This window comes from Styela clava, chromosome 9, assembly GCF_964204865.1.
Source record: "Styela clava chromosome 9, kaStyClav1.hap1.2, whole genome shotgun sequence".
Classification (NCBI taxonomy): Eukaryota; Metazoa; Chordata; class Ascidiacea; order Stolidobranchia; family Styelidae; genus Styela; species Styela clava.
The window spans coordinates 481,042-499,667 of record NC_135258.1 but is presented as its reverse complement, the minus strand read 5'-3'; the positions used below and the strand labels follow the sequence as shown (position 1 = coordinate 499,667).

At 42.0% G+C, this 18,626-nt stretch overlaps 1 protein-coding gene across 2 annotated transcripts in view; it reads right to left on the bottom strand.

Moving 5' to 3' along the window:
* Positions 1 to 509: 509 nt before the first annotated feature.
* Positions 510 to 18,626, bottom strand: part of LOC120331124 (lysophosphatidylserine lipase ABHD12-like) — a 76,158-nt gene continuing 58,041 nt past the window's right edge. Inside the window, exons 3-9 of one of the 2 annotated variants that reach the window (XM_078116182.1) lie at positions 9,387 to 9,499; positions 8,768 to 9,050; positions 8,462 to 8,601; positions 6,959 to 7,175; positions 6,501 to 6,680; positions 5,808 to 5,942; positions 510 to 1,940 (exon numbers count right to left, since the gene is read on the bottom strand). In XM_078116182.1, the coding sequence (XP_077972308.1) occupies positions 7,103 to 7,175; positions 8,462 to 8,601; positions 8,768 to 9,050; positions 9,387 to 9,421 (531 nt within the window). In that variant the 5' untranslated portion in view covers positions 9,422 to 9,499 and the 3' untranslated portion in view covers positions 510 to 1,940; positions 5,808 to 5,942; positions 6,501 to 6,680; positions 6,959 to 7,102. The remainder of the gene's footprint in view (positions 1,941 to 5,807; positions 5,943 to 6,500; positions 6,681 to 6,958; positions 7,176 to 8,461; positions 8,602 to 8,767; positions 9,051 to 9,386; positions 9,500 to 18,626) is intronic. The other variant, XM_078116183.1, reaches the window with a different exon arrangement.

Genomic DNA, 18,626 nt, shown 5'->3' with positions numbered 1-18,626 from the left:
TCTCAATTTTTTGAGTTGGCAAGTACTTTGACTTCGATTACCACCAATAAAAAGTCTGACTCAAAAGGAACTTCAAAATCATACTCTTGCCCTATTTCCGACTAGAAATACCAAGGGATGGCCAAAACCAAATGCATTATGAAATAATAAATGTATAATGAAATGGGTCTGTTTCACATGAGAAATTCTTCAATACAATTGTAAATTCATATACTTCGAATTTGGTTATGCAAAGTAACGGATATGAACATTGATTTAATAAGTATTCTCCATTTTATTTTGTGAGAATTTGACTAATTTTTTGTGCGTTAAAATAATGCATGCTGTAGAAGACATTTACGAGTGAAATATTCCAAATTCTTCCTAAAATTTACTAAATCAAATACAACCAATCTCGATGTATGCGACCATTCATTTCATTTTGGACATCCCTGAAAACCTAGCTCCGAAGTCAGTTTTCAACATCGAAAACACTCTTAAGCTCAGTAGCTCGGAAAATAATACTGCACTGTAATGCGAAGTTTATTTGTCTCAGTGGGTTAAATGCATTGAAGTAGAATTGTTATGAAAAAATTCAAGTCTGATAAAATAATTGCATATTTAAACATAAATATACAGTGCATAGAGGAATATACATATTAAAATAAAAAATAAACTTGCTTGATAGTACGTAAAAGCATAGACTTTCATTTATTAAGTGAATTTGCTTAATGAAGGTTACACGCTTCAACTCCAATGGAGACTCATCTCAGAACAAAGTTACGGGCACTCCCTCAGAAGTAAAGAAAACTTATCTCTGAGCAAAGTTACAGAAACTCACTCAGAAGTGAAGGAGACTCATTTGTAAGCAAAGTTGCACAGTAATAATGAAAATATAAACTACAATCAATTAATAAGTTATGTTGAAATACTTTTAATTATAGAAATAAAGCCTACAAAATTTCTAAAAACACAGTGTGAAATTTGGAATGAGATGATTGTTATCAATGCTGGGCGATACAGTAGTATAGTTCCGCCCTTTGTAAATTAATGTTTGATTCACAGGAAATAGTCTACGAATAATTAAGTTACTTTGAGATGAACCAATATAGAATGAAATTCTAAGCCAGGCGTGGGCAATTATTTTTCTGAGTGGGCCAGTTACAGATAATAGATTTGGTTACTGAGCCAGAGGCTCAAAACTACAAATAAAAAACAGTTCATTTACAAATATATAGAATAACAGCTAAAATACAACAAACAGCCAGTGTACCAAGTGGCACAATTATATTCACAACAGGTGCAGATAATATGTGAGGTCAATATCAAGATCTATATTTTAGCCAGCGATTCGTTTATTTCATTGAAATTTTCAACACAAAACAGATAGTGTACCAAGTGGCACAATTTTATAGCCATAAAAACCATAGTCATAATTGATATAGGCACAAGCGGGCCGGATAAAACACTTCGGTTAGCCGTAACTGGCCCGTGGGCCGCAGTTTGCCCACCCCTATTCTAAGTGATTCAGAAGAAATCAATGCTGGGAGTTTACCTAAATTCCAGGAATGCAAGTTCAATTTAGCTCTAATTGTCTTATTAACATAATAAATGGAGGATAAAACAAATTAAATTTTTAATCAGTTTTACTTCCTTTACTAACCTTTGATCTTTGCTACTCGACCAAAGCAATTATATTCATTGCCTTATTAAATAACAAAAATGAAAATTAAATATCGATCAATTCAAATCTATTTTTACTTCCATGTTCCTGATCACCTTTGACCTTTGCTACTTCAACCATGAAATCACGCACTTACTGCCTTATCTCAGGATACTTAGCAGTATAGTGCTTCACTCCGTAATCCTCGAGCATTCGAATGAAGCGAATGTAAGGAGATTTTGTCGTGGGGTCAGAGGTCGTCTTCTTGTACAAAGTCTCAACAAGATGAATGTCTATTCTGTGAAGAATAAAGTATTTCAGTTTGAGAATTGAATTTTAAAAGAAATCAAATTCGATCAGAAAACGAAGCTAATAAAGCCTTTTAACTAGATTTTGCATTCATGTTGCATCAACACCATGCAAATATAGCTTTTACAGGACACTCCAGCAGTGTGTGTACCAAACAGAGGTAACTAATTTCACATACTCTACATCAAGTTGTGTAAAGGGACTCAAACGTATGAGCAGGGGGTTATATTGACTTGGCTAACACAAACAGTTTCTGAACTCGTAATAGAACTAAAATAAGAAAAATTGGTATAAAATTATGGCCTAACTTGGTACACACAATACAAGAATATCATTTTACAGACTTGCTTTAAGCGTGGGAAATTCTGAAGAGATATCAATAGAAAGCGGAGGATGGGATTTACACAGTGGCGGCGCGTGGTCATTTTGACAACCGGGGCAAGCTACTGCGGGACCAAGTCACCCCCATCTACGGGGACAGGATGAGCGCTGTAAGTTCTCCCATCATTTTACGAGTATAAAAACCATTTCATCGGTAACAACCAATCGGCAAAAGCGACAATTTTTAACGATAAGAAAGTGTCTTTAAAACCGGTCCAAGTCAAGGGATTATTAAATATAGACATAGTTTATTTTGAAACCTCTTTCAAAAGGAAAGGCAATATTTACCCAGATAAATACAATGACATATTAACAGAAACTGCGGGAAAGCAGACAAAACCTAAAATAAGGTTTAAAACGTTACTATGAAGAAAGGAAAGTTATGCAAAGATAAGGACATGCGTCGCTCACTCATAGATATATATGCTGCTAGACTTCTACTGCTTGAACATATATGCAACACGCCGCGGTTTCTTGGAAGCAAAATGCTCAATAACGCGCAGATTAAAGTCATGCATCCCAGAAATAACGTCTCTGTGAATGGATAAAACAGCCAAGGAATTTAATCTATCTTGCTTCATTGTGTTTCTGAGATACGTTTTAATACGCTTCAGCGTGCTGAATGTTCGCTCTGCGTCGGCGGAAGAAATAGGCGTCGTCAAAATGATGTCCAGAAATTTTGCAGACGCCGCAAAGGTAGTTACTAGAGTGTTATCTATGATGAACCCATAGAGCGCGCAAGTTGATGTGATGTTCAAAAAAGATTGGTGTATATACATCGCAATTCATTTTCCAATTTACCCACGTTTATCATGGGGTAAAATTTGGAGACAGTAGCCAACAAATGGATTGGAAATTGACGTGCAAATTTTGAAAAATTTTTGGGGTTCATCAAAGAGATTTGATTCACCAGAATGTCACAGCATTCCTTTGCAGACAAAATCAAAATCGCTGCGTTGTTTGCCCGCGGCGTAAAGAAGCACTCCATGTGTCGTCGTATTTTATTGTTTCCCGGATACGAGATACAGCATCGCAGAAGTCTGAAATACACGACTGCACAGACGCTCCATCCATTAGCCTTGACTGCAATGCGCCGTATAATACATCCACGTGATAGAATATTGTGGAGAAAAAAGCGAGAAAACATGAAAACTCACCATCTTCTAGCAGACGCTTTAGACCTGCCGCCTCCCTCACAGAGCGTTCGTCCCAAACCGGAGAGCTCTGAATGCCATTGAAACACTCAATGAGCTCAGACCTAATTTCGGACACGCCCTGCACCACGCGTGATTGGAAGTTCCAACGTGTTGGTGCACAAGCTGGGAAACGGCGGCTACATATCTGGCGAAGGAGGTCAGAGCGCTTCGGCGAAACGGAAAAAAATGAAGAAAACCCCGAAACATTTGCAAAAAATATACGGACGAGAGGGGTATCAAGACACATATTTTTAATAACGAGGTTAAATTGGTGTGCATAACAATGTAAAAAATGCGCATGAGGAAAATCTTCTTTTATATAAACTTGAACACCATGTTTCGACCCACTCATGACTGCCGCGCCGTCATAAGTTTGAGCTATCTATTTTGACTTCGCGTTGTAAGGCTGTAACACTTCTTTCAGTACAGCCGATATCCCGCAAGCCGTGCGATCAACGATTGGTACAAAGCTGTGAAATCTCTCGGTAGGTTTACCATCTTTCACAAACCGAAAAATCACAGCCAGTTGGGAAACGCACGTGATGTCAGTTGTCTCGTCAGACTGAATCGAAAGGAACTGGCAATTCTCAATTTCCAGAGCCAAATGTTGTAAATAAATTTTATACATTGAGTCAAGCAAATCATTTTGGATATCCTTAGATGTCCCTTTCGAAACAGTTGCGGCATCAAGATGATCTCTCAATACTGTATCTAGGGATGCGGTGTATTCCACCATATCCAAAAATACCCCTCTATTAGAAGAGCCAGCCCCGTTCATCGTGCCCACGGAGGGACAGCTCGTGACAACCAATGAACTTCAAAACATCTATCAATCGACCGAGAACATGGCGGTTTTTCTCGACGTTTTGGTTGTGCCGACGAATAGAAACCGCGCGTCCTTCATCCAACTGTGCTGCAATATTAACATTTCCAAATGTTCGGTATTTTACTGCATTGTCCAGATGCTCCATAGAAGATTGATGATCCCTGGCACGCTCGGAAAGATGTTTAAGATCTCTAAAACCAAATTTACACCAACGTGAGTCACGGGCGGTAGCAAAAAGTAGGCAATAAAAACAAAAAAGTGCATTTTTGTCCTCGCTGTAACACAACCATTCGTGTTTTTTATACCAAGTTTCTGCGCAGAATGTACGCCGACGCTTACTTCCGTCACGGGATTGTTCCAGTGAACAATTTTTTGGTTGATAAGGCCCAAGACGTTGTACCTCTAATTTTTGTTCCAGCGGCAGCATCGAAAACGGAGTGCGAAGTAGTGCATCAACCTTATTCATTATGAGGTCTAAGGCTAAGAAATGCGAAGCCGGAAAGAAGTGAGGAGCTCAAAAGAAATGTGGAAAATCGAAAGCAAATGGACTAAAGGTCTCTAACTGATTCAAATAGCGAGACAAGCGACAAAAACGAAGGTGAGGAAACTATCAACTCTTCAAGCAACCAAGGAACGAGAAGGAATGCGTGAATATGTCAACACGTTGTTGTAAGAAACGTCGGCATTGGGTCGTCATAATTTCGGGGCTAGCCCCGATCGGCCCCGATGATTTAGCAAAAGAAACAGAAAACAAACGAGACAAACGCGGCGAGTGGAAGATAAAAGAGAGAATACGATATACAATGAGCAACCAGGGCAAAATCGGCGTCGCCCCGTCGACGAAGGCTTTGCGAGCGAAAAATGAACCATGTCGGGAGAATATGGCTAGTGTAGACAGTCTGTGCAACCGATATTGAGGTATTTTTCGAATATTTTTTATTATACCGAAAAAACAACCGGGGCATTGCCCCGGTTGGCCCTATTGACGCGCCGCCACTGTATTTACATATTTATCTCGAGGGAAGAAAGCCGCTAAAACAGCTTATTAATCATATGATGAAACACGATTAACAGTCAATGTCGGGTATGAGTATAGTTAGCCAGTTATTTGTTTCCAGATGCTTAGACATGCTGCTAATCGGTTATTCATTTGTTTTTTATCAATCTGTCAAATATGGTATTTGTTATATTGAGGAGTTGAAACTATTATTAATCACTGTACTGTAATACCGTACCGGTAAATGTTAGATGGTGGATTTCACAGACATGAACTCGATGACGAAAGATACATGGACCACCTTACGACAGCAAACAGTTCTGCGTGCCATATTCTCAAAAATAACATGTTTTGAACCTGTGAACTCTTGAAGGGCTCCACGTAATCGTGTTACTTACGCTTAGGACGATACACCAACTGACAAGCCATAATTTTCAAATATTCTTGCCTACAAACCTCTGATCATCTTTCGCATGTAAAATCATAACAGGAGCCCTTATTGTCGGCAGATACTTCTCAGTCCTGAGCTCAACGTCATATTGTTTGATATTCTTGTGAAGACCTCATGAAAGGATAGAGCCGATAGAAATACTGAAAGAGAGATGTAATAATTACAACTTTTTAAATGTAATTCAATTCAAAAGTCTTGGCGCACTACCACAATGGCATAGTACATAGGTCCCCAAAGAGTGATCAACGACTAGTTGCTAAGTGTGCAGCAAAAATTAACAGAATTCTGTTAAGTAGCAAGTGCCGAACTGGAAAGATTTTAGCCTTTCTAATATATAGTATATCCTTACATATCGTTAGATATCAGTTGATACTGATGCCGGGCTTTGTACAGTAAGAAAAAGCGTTGATAAGCATCGTATAATACTATATCATATCATAGAAATTAAGGTACTTCCCAAGTATGTGAACCAAGATGGTGGACACCAGAACGTAGTATGTATACATGGTTAGGGTTATGCCATAATTTTATTCCAATTTTCCTTTCGGTTTCGGAGTTCAAAGACTAGCCAAGTGATACCCGTAATATATGTATCTGAATTTATTGCCTAATTCTAACCTGGTACACATAATACGTTCAGATGTCCGCCATCTTGGTTCACATACTACGGGAGTACCTAAATGAAACAAAAATCTCACCTTAGACAATGGAAAGCAGTCCGCGGCATCGTATGTATTCGTGAACGGAGCTTCAAGTATCAGACAGTCTGGGAGTCGAGTGCCATCTTTCTGGTCGTACATGAGCGATAGCGCCGTCGTGCTGATGTACGAGCCGAGTGAATGACCCCAGAGCACGATTGTCACGTCTTCTTTCTGGAGCTGGAAAATTAAATAAGCGTCAGAAATTTGATAATTAGATTTCTTCAGAAGAAAACAATGCTGGGAGTTTACCTAAATTCCAGGAATGCAAGTTCAATTTAGCTCTATTCGTCTCATTAACATAATAAAGGTTAATAATAAAAAAATAAAATCTTTAATCAGTTTTGTTCCTGATAACCTTTGATCTTTGCTACTCGACCAAAGCAATTATATTCATTGCCTAATTAAACAGCAAAAAAAGAAAAATTAAATATCGATCAATTCAAATCTATTTTTACTTCCTTGTTCCTGATCACCTTTGACCTTTGCTACCTCAGCCATGAAATCATGCACTAACTTCCTTATCTCAGGGTGCTTAGCAGTGCAGTGTTTCACTCCGTAATCCTTGTGCATTCAAATGAAACGAATGTGAGGAGATTTTGTCATGGGGTCAGAGGTCGTCTTTTCGTACACCGAGATGAATGTCGCCGAGTCTCACCGAGATGAATGTCGATTCTGTAAGGAATGGAATACTTTGGTTTGAGAATTGGATTTTTTTATTTCAAAAGAAAGCGAATCCGAATCGATTAGGAAGCGAAGCTAATAGAACCTACCAACTAAACTTTGCATTAATGTTGCATCAACATCATGCAAATATTGCTTTTACAGGGCGATCCAGAAATGTGTTACAGGGCGACCAGTTTTCTTGTAATCAAAGCCAGAGTCATTGGAAATCGTTTGACTTGATTTGAGAGACGTGTAACGAAGTTGACCATGCTAGCTAAGACATGAATAAGTGTGTCTTTGGGAAGCGCTCCAGAAGTATGTGTACCAAAATGGAGGTAACTAATTTTGTTCATCTACTTGACATCAAGTTGTGTAAAGGGACTGAAACCTATGGGCAGGGGATATATTTACTTGGCTGACACAAACAGTCCCCGAACACGTAATAGAACTAAAGTGAGAAAATCAGAATGAAATTGTGCCCTAACCTGGTACACATACTACGGGAGTACCCTTTTACAGAACCTGGCTTGCTTCAAGCATGGAAAATTCTGATGAGATATCAATAGAGAGTGGAGGGTAGGATTTACATATTTATCCCGGGGGAGAGAAAAGCCGCTAGGACAGCGTAATCATATAGCGAACCGCGCCTCTCGTCCGATTACCAGTCCTTGTCAGTTATGGGATTGTTTAGCCAGTTATTTGTTTTCCAATGCATGGACTGACATTTTATTATACTTTTGGGGAAATGAAAATCGGGGCGACCGCTCCTCCCCCTTCCCCGACTTTCGATTTTTTTTTTAAAGTTGTGCAATCATTATGCAACTTGCGGAAAATCCGCTCAAAATGTGAATATTATACTTCCAAGTAGTCCTACATACTTCATAATTGGGCAGACTGCATCTCGCATGGGTCAAATACGCGGTTTACTTATGATGTCATAAAAGCTGAAAAAGGAGCTAATCGGTTATTTATTTTGTTTTAATCAATCTGACAATTAGGGTATTATAGCGCTTGTTATGCTGAGGAGTCGAAATAAACTTATATTAAATACCATACTGTAAGGCCGTACCGGTAAATATTGTAAATGTTAGATGATGAATTTACGAGACATAACTTGATGATGAAGGTTACATGAACCATCTTACGACAGTAAACAGTTCCGCAAGCCATATTCTCATAAATAACATGTTTTGAACCTGTGAACTCTTGAGGAGCGCCACGTAAGCGTGTTAATTACGCTTAGGACGATACACTGACTGGCAAGCCATACCTTTCAAATATTTCTGCCTACATACCTCTGATCATCTTTAGCATGTAGGATCATAACAGGAGCCTTCATTGTGGGCAGATACTTCTCAGTCCTGAGCTCAACGTCATATTGTTTGATATTCTTGTGAACTTGCAATCTCATGAAGGGATAGAGCCGATAGAAATACTGAAAGAGGTATGTAATAAATACAATTCTTTAAATGTTATTCAATTTACGGCCTTGTTGTAGGCTACACCCTACACTACAACGAAAAGTACAGAGGTCCAATTTTCCTTATTTTAGTTCTATTACGAGTTCAGGGACTAGCCAAGTGACTTCGTAGTATTTGTACCTGAAATCGTTCAGATGTCCGCCATCTTGGTTCACATACTACGGGAGTACCAAAATGAAACAAAAATATAAATTTCATCTTAGATAGTGGAAAGCAGTCCGCGACATCGTATGTATTCGTGAACGGAGCTTCAAGTATCAGACAGTCTGGGAGTCGAGCGTCATCTTTCTGGTTGTACATGAGCGATAGCGCCCTCGTGCTGATGTAAGTGCCAAGTGAATGACCCCAAAGCACGATTGTCACATCTTCTTTCTGGAGCTGGGTGAATAAATACATTGAGTGTCTGAAATTTGACAATTACTGATTTGATTTTTATTACTTGGTAATCAGGGGAATAACATAAAGGGGAATTCCCTATTGACAGGCAACTGTGTTATACATGTATAAGTTGACCCCCGCACAATCAGGGTTATGCGCTTATAAAGCCGAAATTTAGTGTGATTAGAGTGAGGCGCATATAAGCCAACCCTTTAGTTTGGGAACTTTTTTTTAGTTTAAACTGTGCTTATATACAATTTATATATGGTCTACCTCTGCTTTGCTGATATTAGCCATATGATTAAGCAGTCTTATTGGCTTTTCTCTACCCTGAGACAAATATGATGAAACATAATCCAACCTGCTTGACTGTCCACTTTTACACGCTAATTGCATCTTCCACGACTCTTGTTGGACTCGGCTGGCCGGTAGAGTCCGCAAACCCGCTGTAGTCAAAAGCTATGATGTGGAATCCTTGGTGAAAATGGAAGAGATTTTATTTGTGTGAATGAGCAGATTGATACAACAAGAGAGTAACGCTCAAATATATGAACACGTGGACCAGAGCGAAGCAGTCCTTACCTTTGACGTTAGAATTTTCAGTCAGCCGTCACGCTTGGCGGATTAAAAAACGTGTTCCCATAACTAAAAAGTAATACAGCGCAATTTCGGATGAAATATTAGATCTCATAAGATTCATAGAAAATTTAGGAATAAATAAAAGTAATAGCCTTCTGGCAAAAAAACGAATCTTTAACCACTGAAAATTTCAAAGCAATTGGTCCAGTATACGAAGAGAAAAGCGATTTCCTAATGATAATGATGACGAAAAACAACAACATAATATTGAAACGATCGTTATGTCCACTGACATGTCTAGGCCAGGGCTACTCAACTGGCGGACCGCGGTCCGAATCCGGACCTTTCGATGGATTCAAACCGTGCCTAATTCTTTATTTTGAATCATTAGCCCCACTTTTGAAAGTTCTTTTATAAAATGACTTTTAAAGTTTTGAATATATCGACACCTCAAAACCAAACAGTGCTAAGTCCAATTTTCCAAAAAATGACATTTTTCGATTGCTGATTTTCCTGGACTTAGCTCTACATTTTGGTCTATTTGCCTTATCTCTAGATGGTTAGGCAACCCGAGAGCACTGAAAGTGCGTATGCACAGTATAGAATCAAATTTCGTTGCACGAAAGTCAATAGCTACAGCTAACTACTCTAAGCGACCGTGAATCACTATTATCTGAAGAACCACAGGGCCGATCCGGACGAAACTTTGCATGTAGCGGGGGCTAGTTACCAAACAAACACAGAAAATTTTTGGGAGCGATCGGGCCAAAGGAAGTGGGCCAAAACGGGATTTTAGTGGCCCGGAGCTGCTGATTGGTCAAGCAGCTGTCTGTCAAGTCACGCGAGAGTGAGTTTGGGGTTTAGAGGCCGTTTAGCTCCGTTTCCGGGGTCGGAAAGCGTTTGCCCGAGTATTGGGAATTTTTCCAAGTATAATTGGGGGTGGGGGCAGTGCCACCACCCCCCCAGTGGTGAGAAAACGTGTGGAAAGCCACGCCCACTTAGGTAATATCGTTTTGGGGCTATTAGGAGCACTTGGAATTGGTTTTTGGGCAAAGTGATGCTCAAATCTCAAAGGGACCAATATATAGAATATTTCACCACCTCAACTTTGGGAATTCCCCCTCCCAATCGCCCTCCAGTGGCGTAAGAAGGTCGCGCACCTAAAAACGAAGCTATCGAGAAATAAAATAGATAGGTATGTTGGGAAAATTTAGTTTAATGCTTTTTTCAAGAAATTTTTTTTCTCTCACTCCCCAGTCATGGTCTAGTGATTTTGCCTTATTGCAGGCCTCTGAAAGGATCTGTTGAGAAAGTAAAGGCATGGGCATGTTTAGAAAAATTATTTGAATCTATTTTGGAGAAAATTTTATTTCTCCATCTCCTCAGTCACGCTCCAGTGATTTTACGTTATATCTGGAGAATGGTAGAAGGTAGAGGTGTCATATTCGGGTCATACAAGGTAGTTGAGGTCTAGTTTATGTCAAAAAAAATTCGTCACGGTTGAGTGATCACAGACCTCAAATTTGGAAAAATTCGACTCCGGTTAGGGGTGATCAGTTTAGTACGTGGTATTTGAACTTCTTAATGGACTGAAGGGGTCGGGGGCAGAGCGCCGGACGAATTTCCGCCATTCGTCCGGCGCAACGACCCGGGCCCTTCAACAAACTTCAAACAAACATCTGCTTCTTAATTTACTAAAAATATTTCTATACATTTACCCTCGCGGGTAGCGTAGCGACCTCCCCTGGATGGTCAGGCAACCCGAGAGCACTGAAAGTGCGTATGCACAGTATAGATCAGAATTCGTTGCACGAAAGACTAAAGCTGGAAGTACATTAACAGCCGTCGCTGGTAAAAACCATTTCCCAGAAAACTGGCGGGCCAATCGGGACGAAACTTGGCATGTAGCGGGAGGTAGTTACCAAACAAACACAGAAAATTTTTGGGAGCGATCGGGCCAAAGGAAGTGGGCCAAAACGGGATTTTAGGGGTCTAAGGCTGCTGATTGGTCAATCGGCTGTCCATCAAGTCACGCAAGAGTGAGTTTGGGGTTTAGAGGCCGTTTAGCTCTGTTTCCGGGGTCAGAAAGCGTTTGCCCGAGTATTGGGAAATGTTCCAAGTATAATTGGGGGTGGGGGCAGTGCCACCACCCCCCCAGTGGTGAGAAAACGTGTGGAAAGCCACGCCCACTTAGGTAATAGGGTTTTTGGGCTATTAGGAGCACTTGGAATTGGTTTTTGGGCAAAGTGATGCATAAATCTCAAAGGGACTAATATATAGAATATTTCACCACCTGAATCTTGGGACTTCCCCCTCCCAATCGCCCTCCAGTGGCGTAAGCAGGTTGCGCACATAAAAATGAAGCTATCGAGAAATAAAATAGATAGGTATGTTAGGAAAGTTTAGTTTAATGCTTTTTTCAAGAAATTTTTTTTCTCTCACTCCCCAGTCATGGTCTAGTGATTTTGGCCTATTGCAGGCCTCCGAAAGGACCTATCAAGAAAGTAGAGGCATGGGCATGTTAAGAAAAATTATATGAATCTATTTTGGAAGAAATTTTATTTCCTCATCTCCTCATTCACGCTCCAGTGATTTTACGTTATATCTCGAGAATGGTAGAAGGTAGAGATGTCATATTTGGGTCATACAAGGTAGTTGAGGTCTAGTTTGTGTCAAAAAAAATTCGTCACGGTTGAGTGATCACGGACATTAAAATTGAAAAAATTCGACTCCGGTTAGGGGTGATCAGTTTATTACGTGGTATTTGAACTTCCTAATGGACTGAAGAGGTCGGGGGCTGAGCGCCGGACGAATTTCCGCCATTCGTCCGGCGCAACGACCCGGGTCCTCCAACAAACTTCAAACAAACATCTTCTTCTTAATTTACTAAAGATATTTCTATACATTTCCCCTCGCGGGTAGCGTAGCGACCTCCCCTGGATGCTACCCCGCCACGTCTCGTGATGGGTGGCGATAGCCACAACAAAAAACAAAAGCCAGCGGCCAGTGATATTAATGGAAGGTCAATCACAGACTCCGATCCAACAGGGTATGTTACGGAGAACCGCAAGTCCTAGAGACAAGCGGGGGGTGTCAAAAGATAGCTGAGGGTCCCAATATTCCAAAGAAAATTTTTCAGAAAAATCGGGCCAGAGGAAGTGGGCCAAAACGGGATTTTAGTGGCCCAGAAGTAAGGATGTGCGACATTGCCATTTCTAGGCTGTCAATCAGGTCACGCAAGAGTGATTTTGGGGTTTAGAAGCCGTTTAGCTGCGTTTCCGGGCCGGGAAACGGTTTGCCCGGCTATTGGGAATTTTTCCAAACGTGTTTGGGGTGGGGGAAGTGCCCCCACCCCCCCAGTGACGAGTAAACTTGTAGAAAGCCACGCCCACTTAGGAAATATGGTTTTTGGGCGATTAGGAGCACTTGGAATCGGTTTTGGGGCAAAGTGATGTATAAATATGGAAGGGACTAATTAATAGAATATATTACCACCCGAACTTTGGGGATTCCCCTTCCACGTAACGGTCCAGTGAGCTCGTAATGTTGCGCTTGAGATTTGAGATATTGAGAAAAAAAAATACATAGGTAGGTTGAGAAAGTTTAGTTTAATACTTTTTTCAAGGAATTTTTTTGCTCCCGTGCCTCCGTCACGGTCTAGTGATTTTGGTCTTTTGCCGGCTAATGAAGGGTTTTATCGAGAATCTAAAGGCATGGGCATGATCAGAAAAATTATTCCAATCACGTATCAGCGGAATTTTTTTTTCCGTATGCTTCAGTTACGGTCCAGTGATTTTAGGCCATATCTCGAGAACGGTAATAGATAGGGGTCTCGTATTTGGGTTATAGAAGGTAGTTGGAGTGTAGTTTATGCCTATAAAATTTCGTCACGATCGAATGATCACAGACCCTAAAATTGATAAAAACAGACTGAAATTCAGAAACTAAAAATCGACATTGCGACAAACTATCTAATTAGCATAACAACCCTAATACTTTTTTGTCGCACTGTCGAAAATTCAACAACTAAAAATCGACATTGCGACAAACTATATAATTTGCATAACAACCCTAATCTGGTATGAAAAATTGACAATGTGACATTCTTAGACGGAAAATTCGACATTGCTACAAAATTGTCGCAATGTCGAAATTTCAATCAGGAAAGATAGAATTTTGGACAATGCGACCTATTTTGGTATGAACCGTCCATACGGATAAAACTGTTTATGTCAGGGGGGGGCCGATGGCGTCGGTCGGATCTTGCCGCGATCCGTCCGACGCAACAGATGGCGGCTCGAGCGTCGTAGACACAACCGGCATGGTCCCAGCCGACCCTTTGTGCGCCCGCGGCCCCCCTCGTCGTGTGCCGCAGGCAGACGTTTTCTTCTGGATGCTACCCCGCCACGTCTCGTGATGGGTGGCGATAGCCACAACAAAAAACAAAAGCCAGCGGCCAGAGATATTAATGGAAGGTCAATCACAGACTCCGATCCAACAGGGTATGTTACGGAGAACCGCAAGTCCTAGAGACAAGCGGGTGGTGTCAAAAGATAGCTGAGGGTCCCAATATACCAAAGAAAATTTTTCAGAAAAATCGGGCCAGAGGAAGTGGGCCAAATCGAGATTTTAGTGGCCCAAAAGTAAGGATGTGCGACATTGCCATTTCTAGGCTGTCAATCAGGTCACGCAACAGTGATTTTGGGGTTTAGAAGCCGTTTAGCTGCGTTTCCGGGCCGGGAAACGGTTTGCCCGGGTATTGGGTTTTTTTCCAAACATGTTTGGGGGTGGGGGAAGTGCCCCCACCCCCCCAGTGACGAGAAAACGTGTAGAAAGCCACGCCCACTTAGGTAATATGGTTTTTGGGCGATTAGGAGCACTTGGAATCGGTTTTTGGGCAAAGTAATGTATAAATATGGAAGGGACTAATTAATAGAATATATTACCACCCGAACTTTGGGGATTCCCCTTCCCCGTAACGGTCCAGTGAGCTCGGAATGTTGCGCTTGAGATTTGAGATATTGAGAAAAAAAAATACATAGGTAGGTTGAGAAAGTTTAGTTTAATACTTTTTTCAAGAAATTTTTTTGCCTCCGTGCCTCCGTCACGGTCTAGTGATTTTGGCCTTTTGTTGGCTAATGAAGGGTTTTATCGAGAATCTAAAGGCATGGGCGTGATCAGAAAAATTATTCCAATCACGTATCAGCGAAATTTTTTTTCTGGTAGCCTTCAGTTACGGTCCAGTGATTTTAGGCCATATCTCGAGAACGGTAATAGATAGGGGTCTCGTATTTGGGTTATAGAAGGTAGTTGGAGTGTAGTTTATGCCTATAAAATTTCGTCACGGTCGAGTGATCACGAACCTTAAAATTGATAAAAATAGACTCCCGTCCATACGGATAAAGCTGTTTATGTTAGGGGGGGTCAACGGCGTCGGTCGGATCAAGCCGCGATTCGTCCGACGCAACGGATGGCGGCACGAGCGTCGTAGACACAACCGGCATGGTTCAAACCGACCATTTGTGCGCCCGCGGCCCCCCTCGTCGTATGCCGCAGGCAGACGTTTTTTTCTGGATGATATCCGCCGTCTTTTCCCTCGCAACGGTAGTTGCAACAGAAACCAGAAGCCAGCGGCCAGGAAGATTAGGTGTTAGTAGATCCGCACGGTCAATTAGGGTATGTTAGAGAGAACCGCAAATCGCAGAGACAAGCCGGAGGTGTCAAAAGACGGGGAACGGGGGCAAACTAATAAAGAAAATTTTTCAGAACGATCGGGCCACGGGAAGGGCCCTAAAAACGGGCCGAAAGTTCCCAAAGTGCGTTTCTCCTATTTTCGTCAATCACATGATGTTCCATATAAGGCAATCCTTTGATTTCTTATGAAAAGAGCCGTTTTCTCGGGGTTTTCGGGCCGTGAAAGGCGAGTGGGCCTTTGATAAAATTATTTTAAGTATTTTTAAGGCGGGGGGGATTTCCCACCCCGCCTACATTAGCGAAAACGTGTTTTGTGAAACCTGGCAACACTATTTAGGTAGTGTATTCTGTGTTTACAAAGCCTGTGATGGAAAATATGGGTTCCCGTGTGGGTAGAGGGCTCGTACTTTGAAAACGTGCATAACTAAACTAATTACCCCGTCAAAAAAAGTCTTGGACGTGTCTGGCCACCTTGTGGACAAATGTTTAAATCGCTAAATCTCGGCTCGTACGATAGATGGAGGCTTCAAAGTCAGTCAGTAGGAAGCTGTAGTGTTACTCTTTCTTAGTTTGGGGACCCAAACGCACCCGAGCTCCCACTAGTGGTCAAATCGCAAAAATCTATATCTCGAGTTCTGCGATAGATAGAGTCTTCAAAGTCGTTCAGTCGAAAGCTTTGCTGGTCTCCTTTCTCAGTTCGAAGACTCCACTGAACCCGAGCACCCACTAGTGGTCAAATCTCAAAAATCTATATCTCAGCTTCTGCGATAGATAGAGTCTTCAAAGTCGGTCAGTGGAAAGATTTGGTGGCACTCTTTATGCCTATAAAATTTCGTCACGGTCGAGTGATCACAGATCTCAAAATTGATAAAAACAGACTAAAATTCAAAATCGACAGTGCGACAAACTATCTAATTAGCATAACAACCCTAATACTTTTTTGTCGCACTGTCGAAAATTCAACAACTAAAAATCGACATTGCGACAAACTATATAATTTGCATAACAACCCTAATCTGGTATGAAAAATTGACATTGTGACATTCTTGGACGGAAATTTCGACATTGCTACAAAGTTGTCGCAATGTCAATATTTCAATCAGGAAAGTTAGAATTTTCGACAATGCGACTTATTTTGGTATTAACCGTCCATACGGATAAAACTGTGTATGTCAGGGGGGGGGGGCCGATGGCGTCGGTCGGATCACGCCGCGATCCGTCCGACGCAACGGATGGCGGCCGGAGCGTCGTAGACACAACCGGCATGGTCCCGAACCAACCGTTTGTGCGCCCGCGGCCCCCCTCGCGGATGCCGCAGGCAGACGTCTACCCTGGATGCTACCCCGCCACGTCTCGTGATGGGTGGCGATAGCCACAACAAAAATCAAAAGCCAGCGGCCAGAGATATTAATGGAAGGTCAATCACAGACTCCGATCCAACAGGGTATGTTACGGAGAACCGCAAGTCCTAGAGACAAGCGGGCGTTGTCAAAAGATAGCTGAGGGTCCCAATATACCAAAGAAAATTTTTCAGAAAAATCGGGCCAGAGGAAGTGGGCCAAATCGAGATTTTAGTGGCCCAAAAGTAAGGATGTGCGACATTGCCATTTCTAGGCTGTCAATCAGGTCACGCAAGAGTGATTTTGGGGTTTAGAAGCCGTTTAGCTGCGTTTCCGGGCCGGGAAACGGTTTGCCCGGGTATTGGGAATTTTTCCAAACGTGTTTGGGGGTGGGGGAAGTGCCCCCACCCCCCCAGTGACGAGTAAACGTGTAGAAAGCCACGCCCACTTTGGTAATATGGTTTTTGGGCGATTAGGAGCACTTGGAATCGGTTTTGGGGCAAAGTGATGTATAAATATGGAAGGGACTAATTAATAGAATATATTACCACCCGAACTTTGGGGATTCCCCTTCCCCGTAACGGTCCAGTGAGCTCGGAATGTTGCGCTTGAGATTTGAGATATTTAGAAAAAAAAATACATAGGTAGGTTGAGAAAGTTTAGTTTAATACTTTTTCCAAGGAATTTTTTTGCTCCCGTGCCTCCGTCACGGTCTAGTGATTTTGGCCTTTTGACGGCTAATGAAGGGTTTTATCGAGAATCTAAAGGCATGGGCATGATCAGAAAAATTATTCCAATCACGTATCAGCGGAATTTTTTTTCCCGTAGGCTTCAGTTACGGTCCAGTGATTTTAGGCCATATCTCGAGAACGGTGATAGATAGGGGTCTCATATTTGGGTTATAGAAGGTAGTTGGAGTGTAGTTTATGCCTATAAAATTTCGTCACGGTCGAGTGATCACGGACTTTGGAATTGATAAAAATAGACTCCCGTCCATACAGATAGTACTGTTTATGGTAGGGGGCGTCAATGGCGTCGGTCGGATCATGCCGCGATCCGTCCGACGCAACAGATGGCGGCCCGAGCGTCACGGACATACCCGGCTTGGGCCGAACCAACCATTTGTGCGCCCGCGGCCCCCCTCGTCGTGTGCCGCAGGCAGACGTTTTCTTCTGGATGGGATCCCGCCGTCTTTTTAATCGTGGCGATAGCCACAACAGAAACCAGGCACCACGGGCCAGGACATTGATATGAAGTATAGTGATAATTGGGGTGCAAAAGGTATGTTACGGAGAACGGGAAGTGGCAGAGACAAGCGGGAGGTGTCAAAAGACAGCTGACGGTACCCCGATCAGCAGAGAAATTTTTCAGAAAAATCGGGCCAGAGGAAGTGGGCCAAAACTGGATTTTAGTGGCCCAAATTTGAGGATGTGCGACTTTGCCATTTTCATGCTGTCAATCAAGACACGCAAGAGTGATTTTGGGGTTTAGAAGCCCTTTGGTTGCGCTTCCGGGCCGGGAAAGGGTTTGCCCGGGCATTGGGAATTTTTCCAAACATGTTTGGGGGTGGGGGATGTGCCCCCGCCCCCCCAGTGGTGAGAAAACTAGTGGAAAGCCACGCCCACTTAGGTAATATGGTTTTTGGGCGATTAGGAGCACTTGGAATCGGTTTTTGGGCAAAGTGATGCCTAAATCTGGAAGGGACTAATTAATAGAATATATTACCACCTGAACTTTGGGGATTCCCCTTCCCCGTAACGGTCCAGTGAGTTCGGAATGTTGCACTTAAGATTTGAGATATTGAGAAAAAAAAATACATAGGTAGGTTGAGAAAATTTAGTTTAATACTTTTTTCAAGGAATTTTTTTGCTCCCATGCCTCCGTCACGGTCTAGTGATTCTGGCCTTTTGCCGGCTTCTGAGTGGTCCTATCAAGAATCTAAAGGCATGGGCATGATCAGAAAAATTATTTCAATCACGTATCAGCGA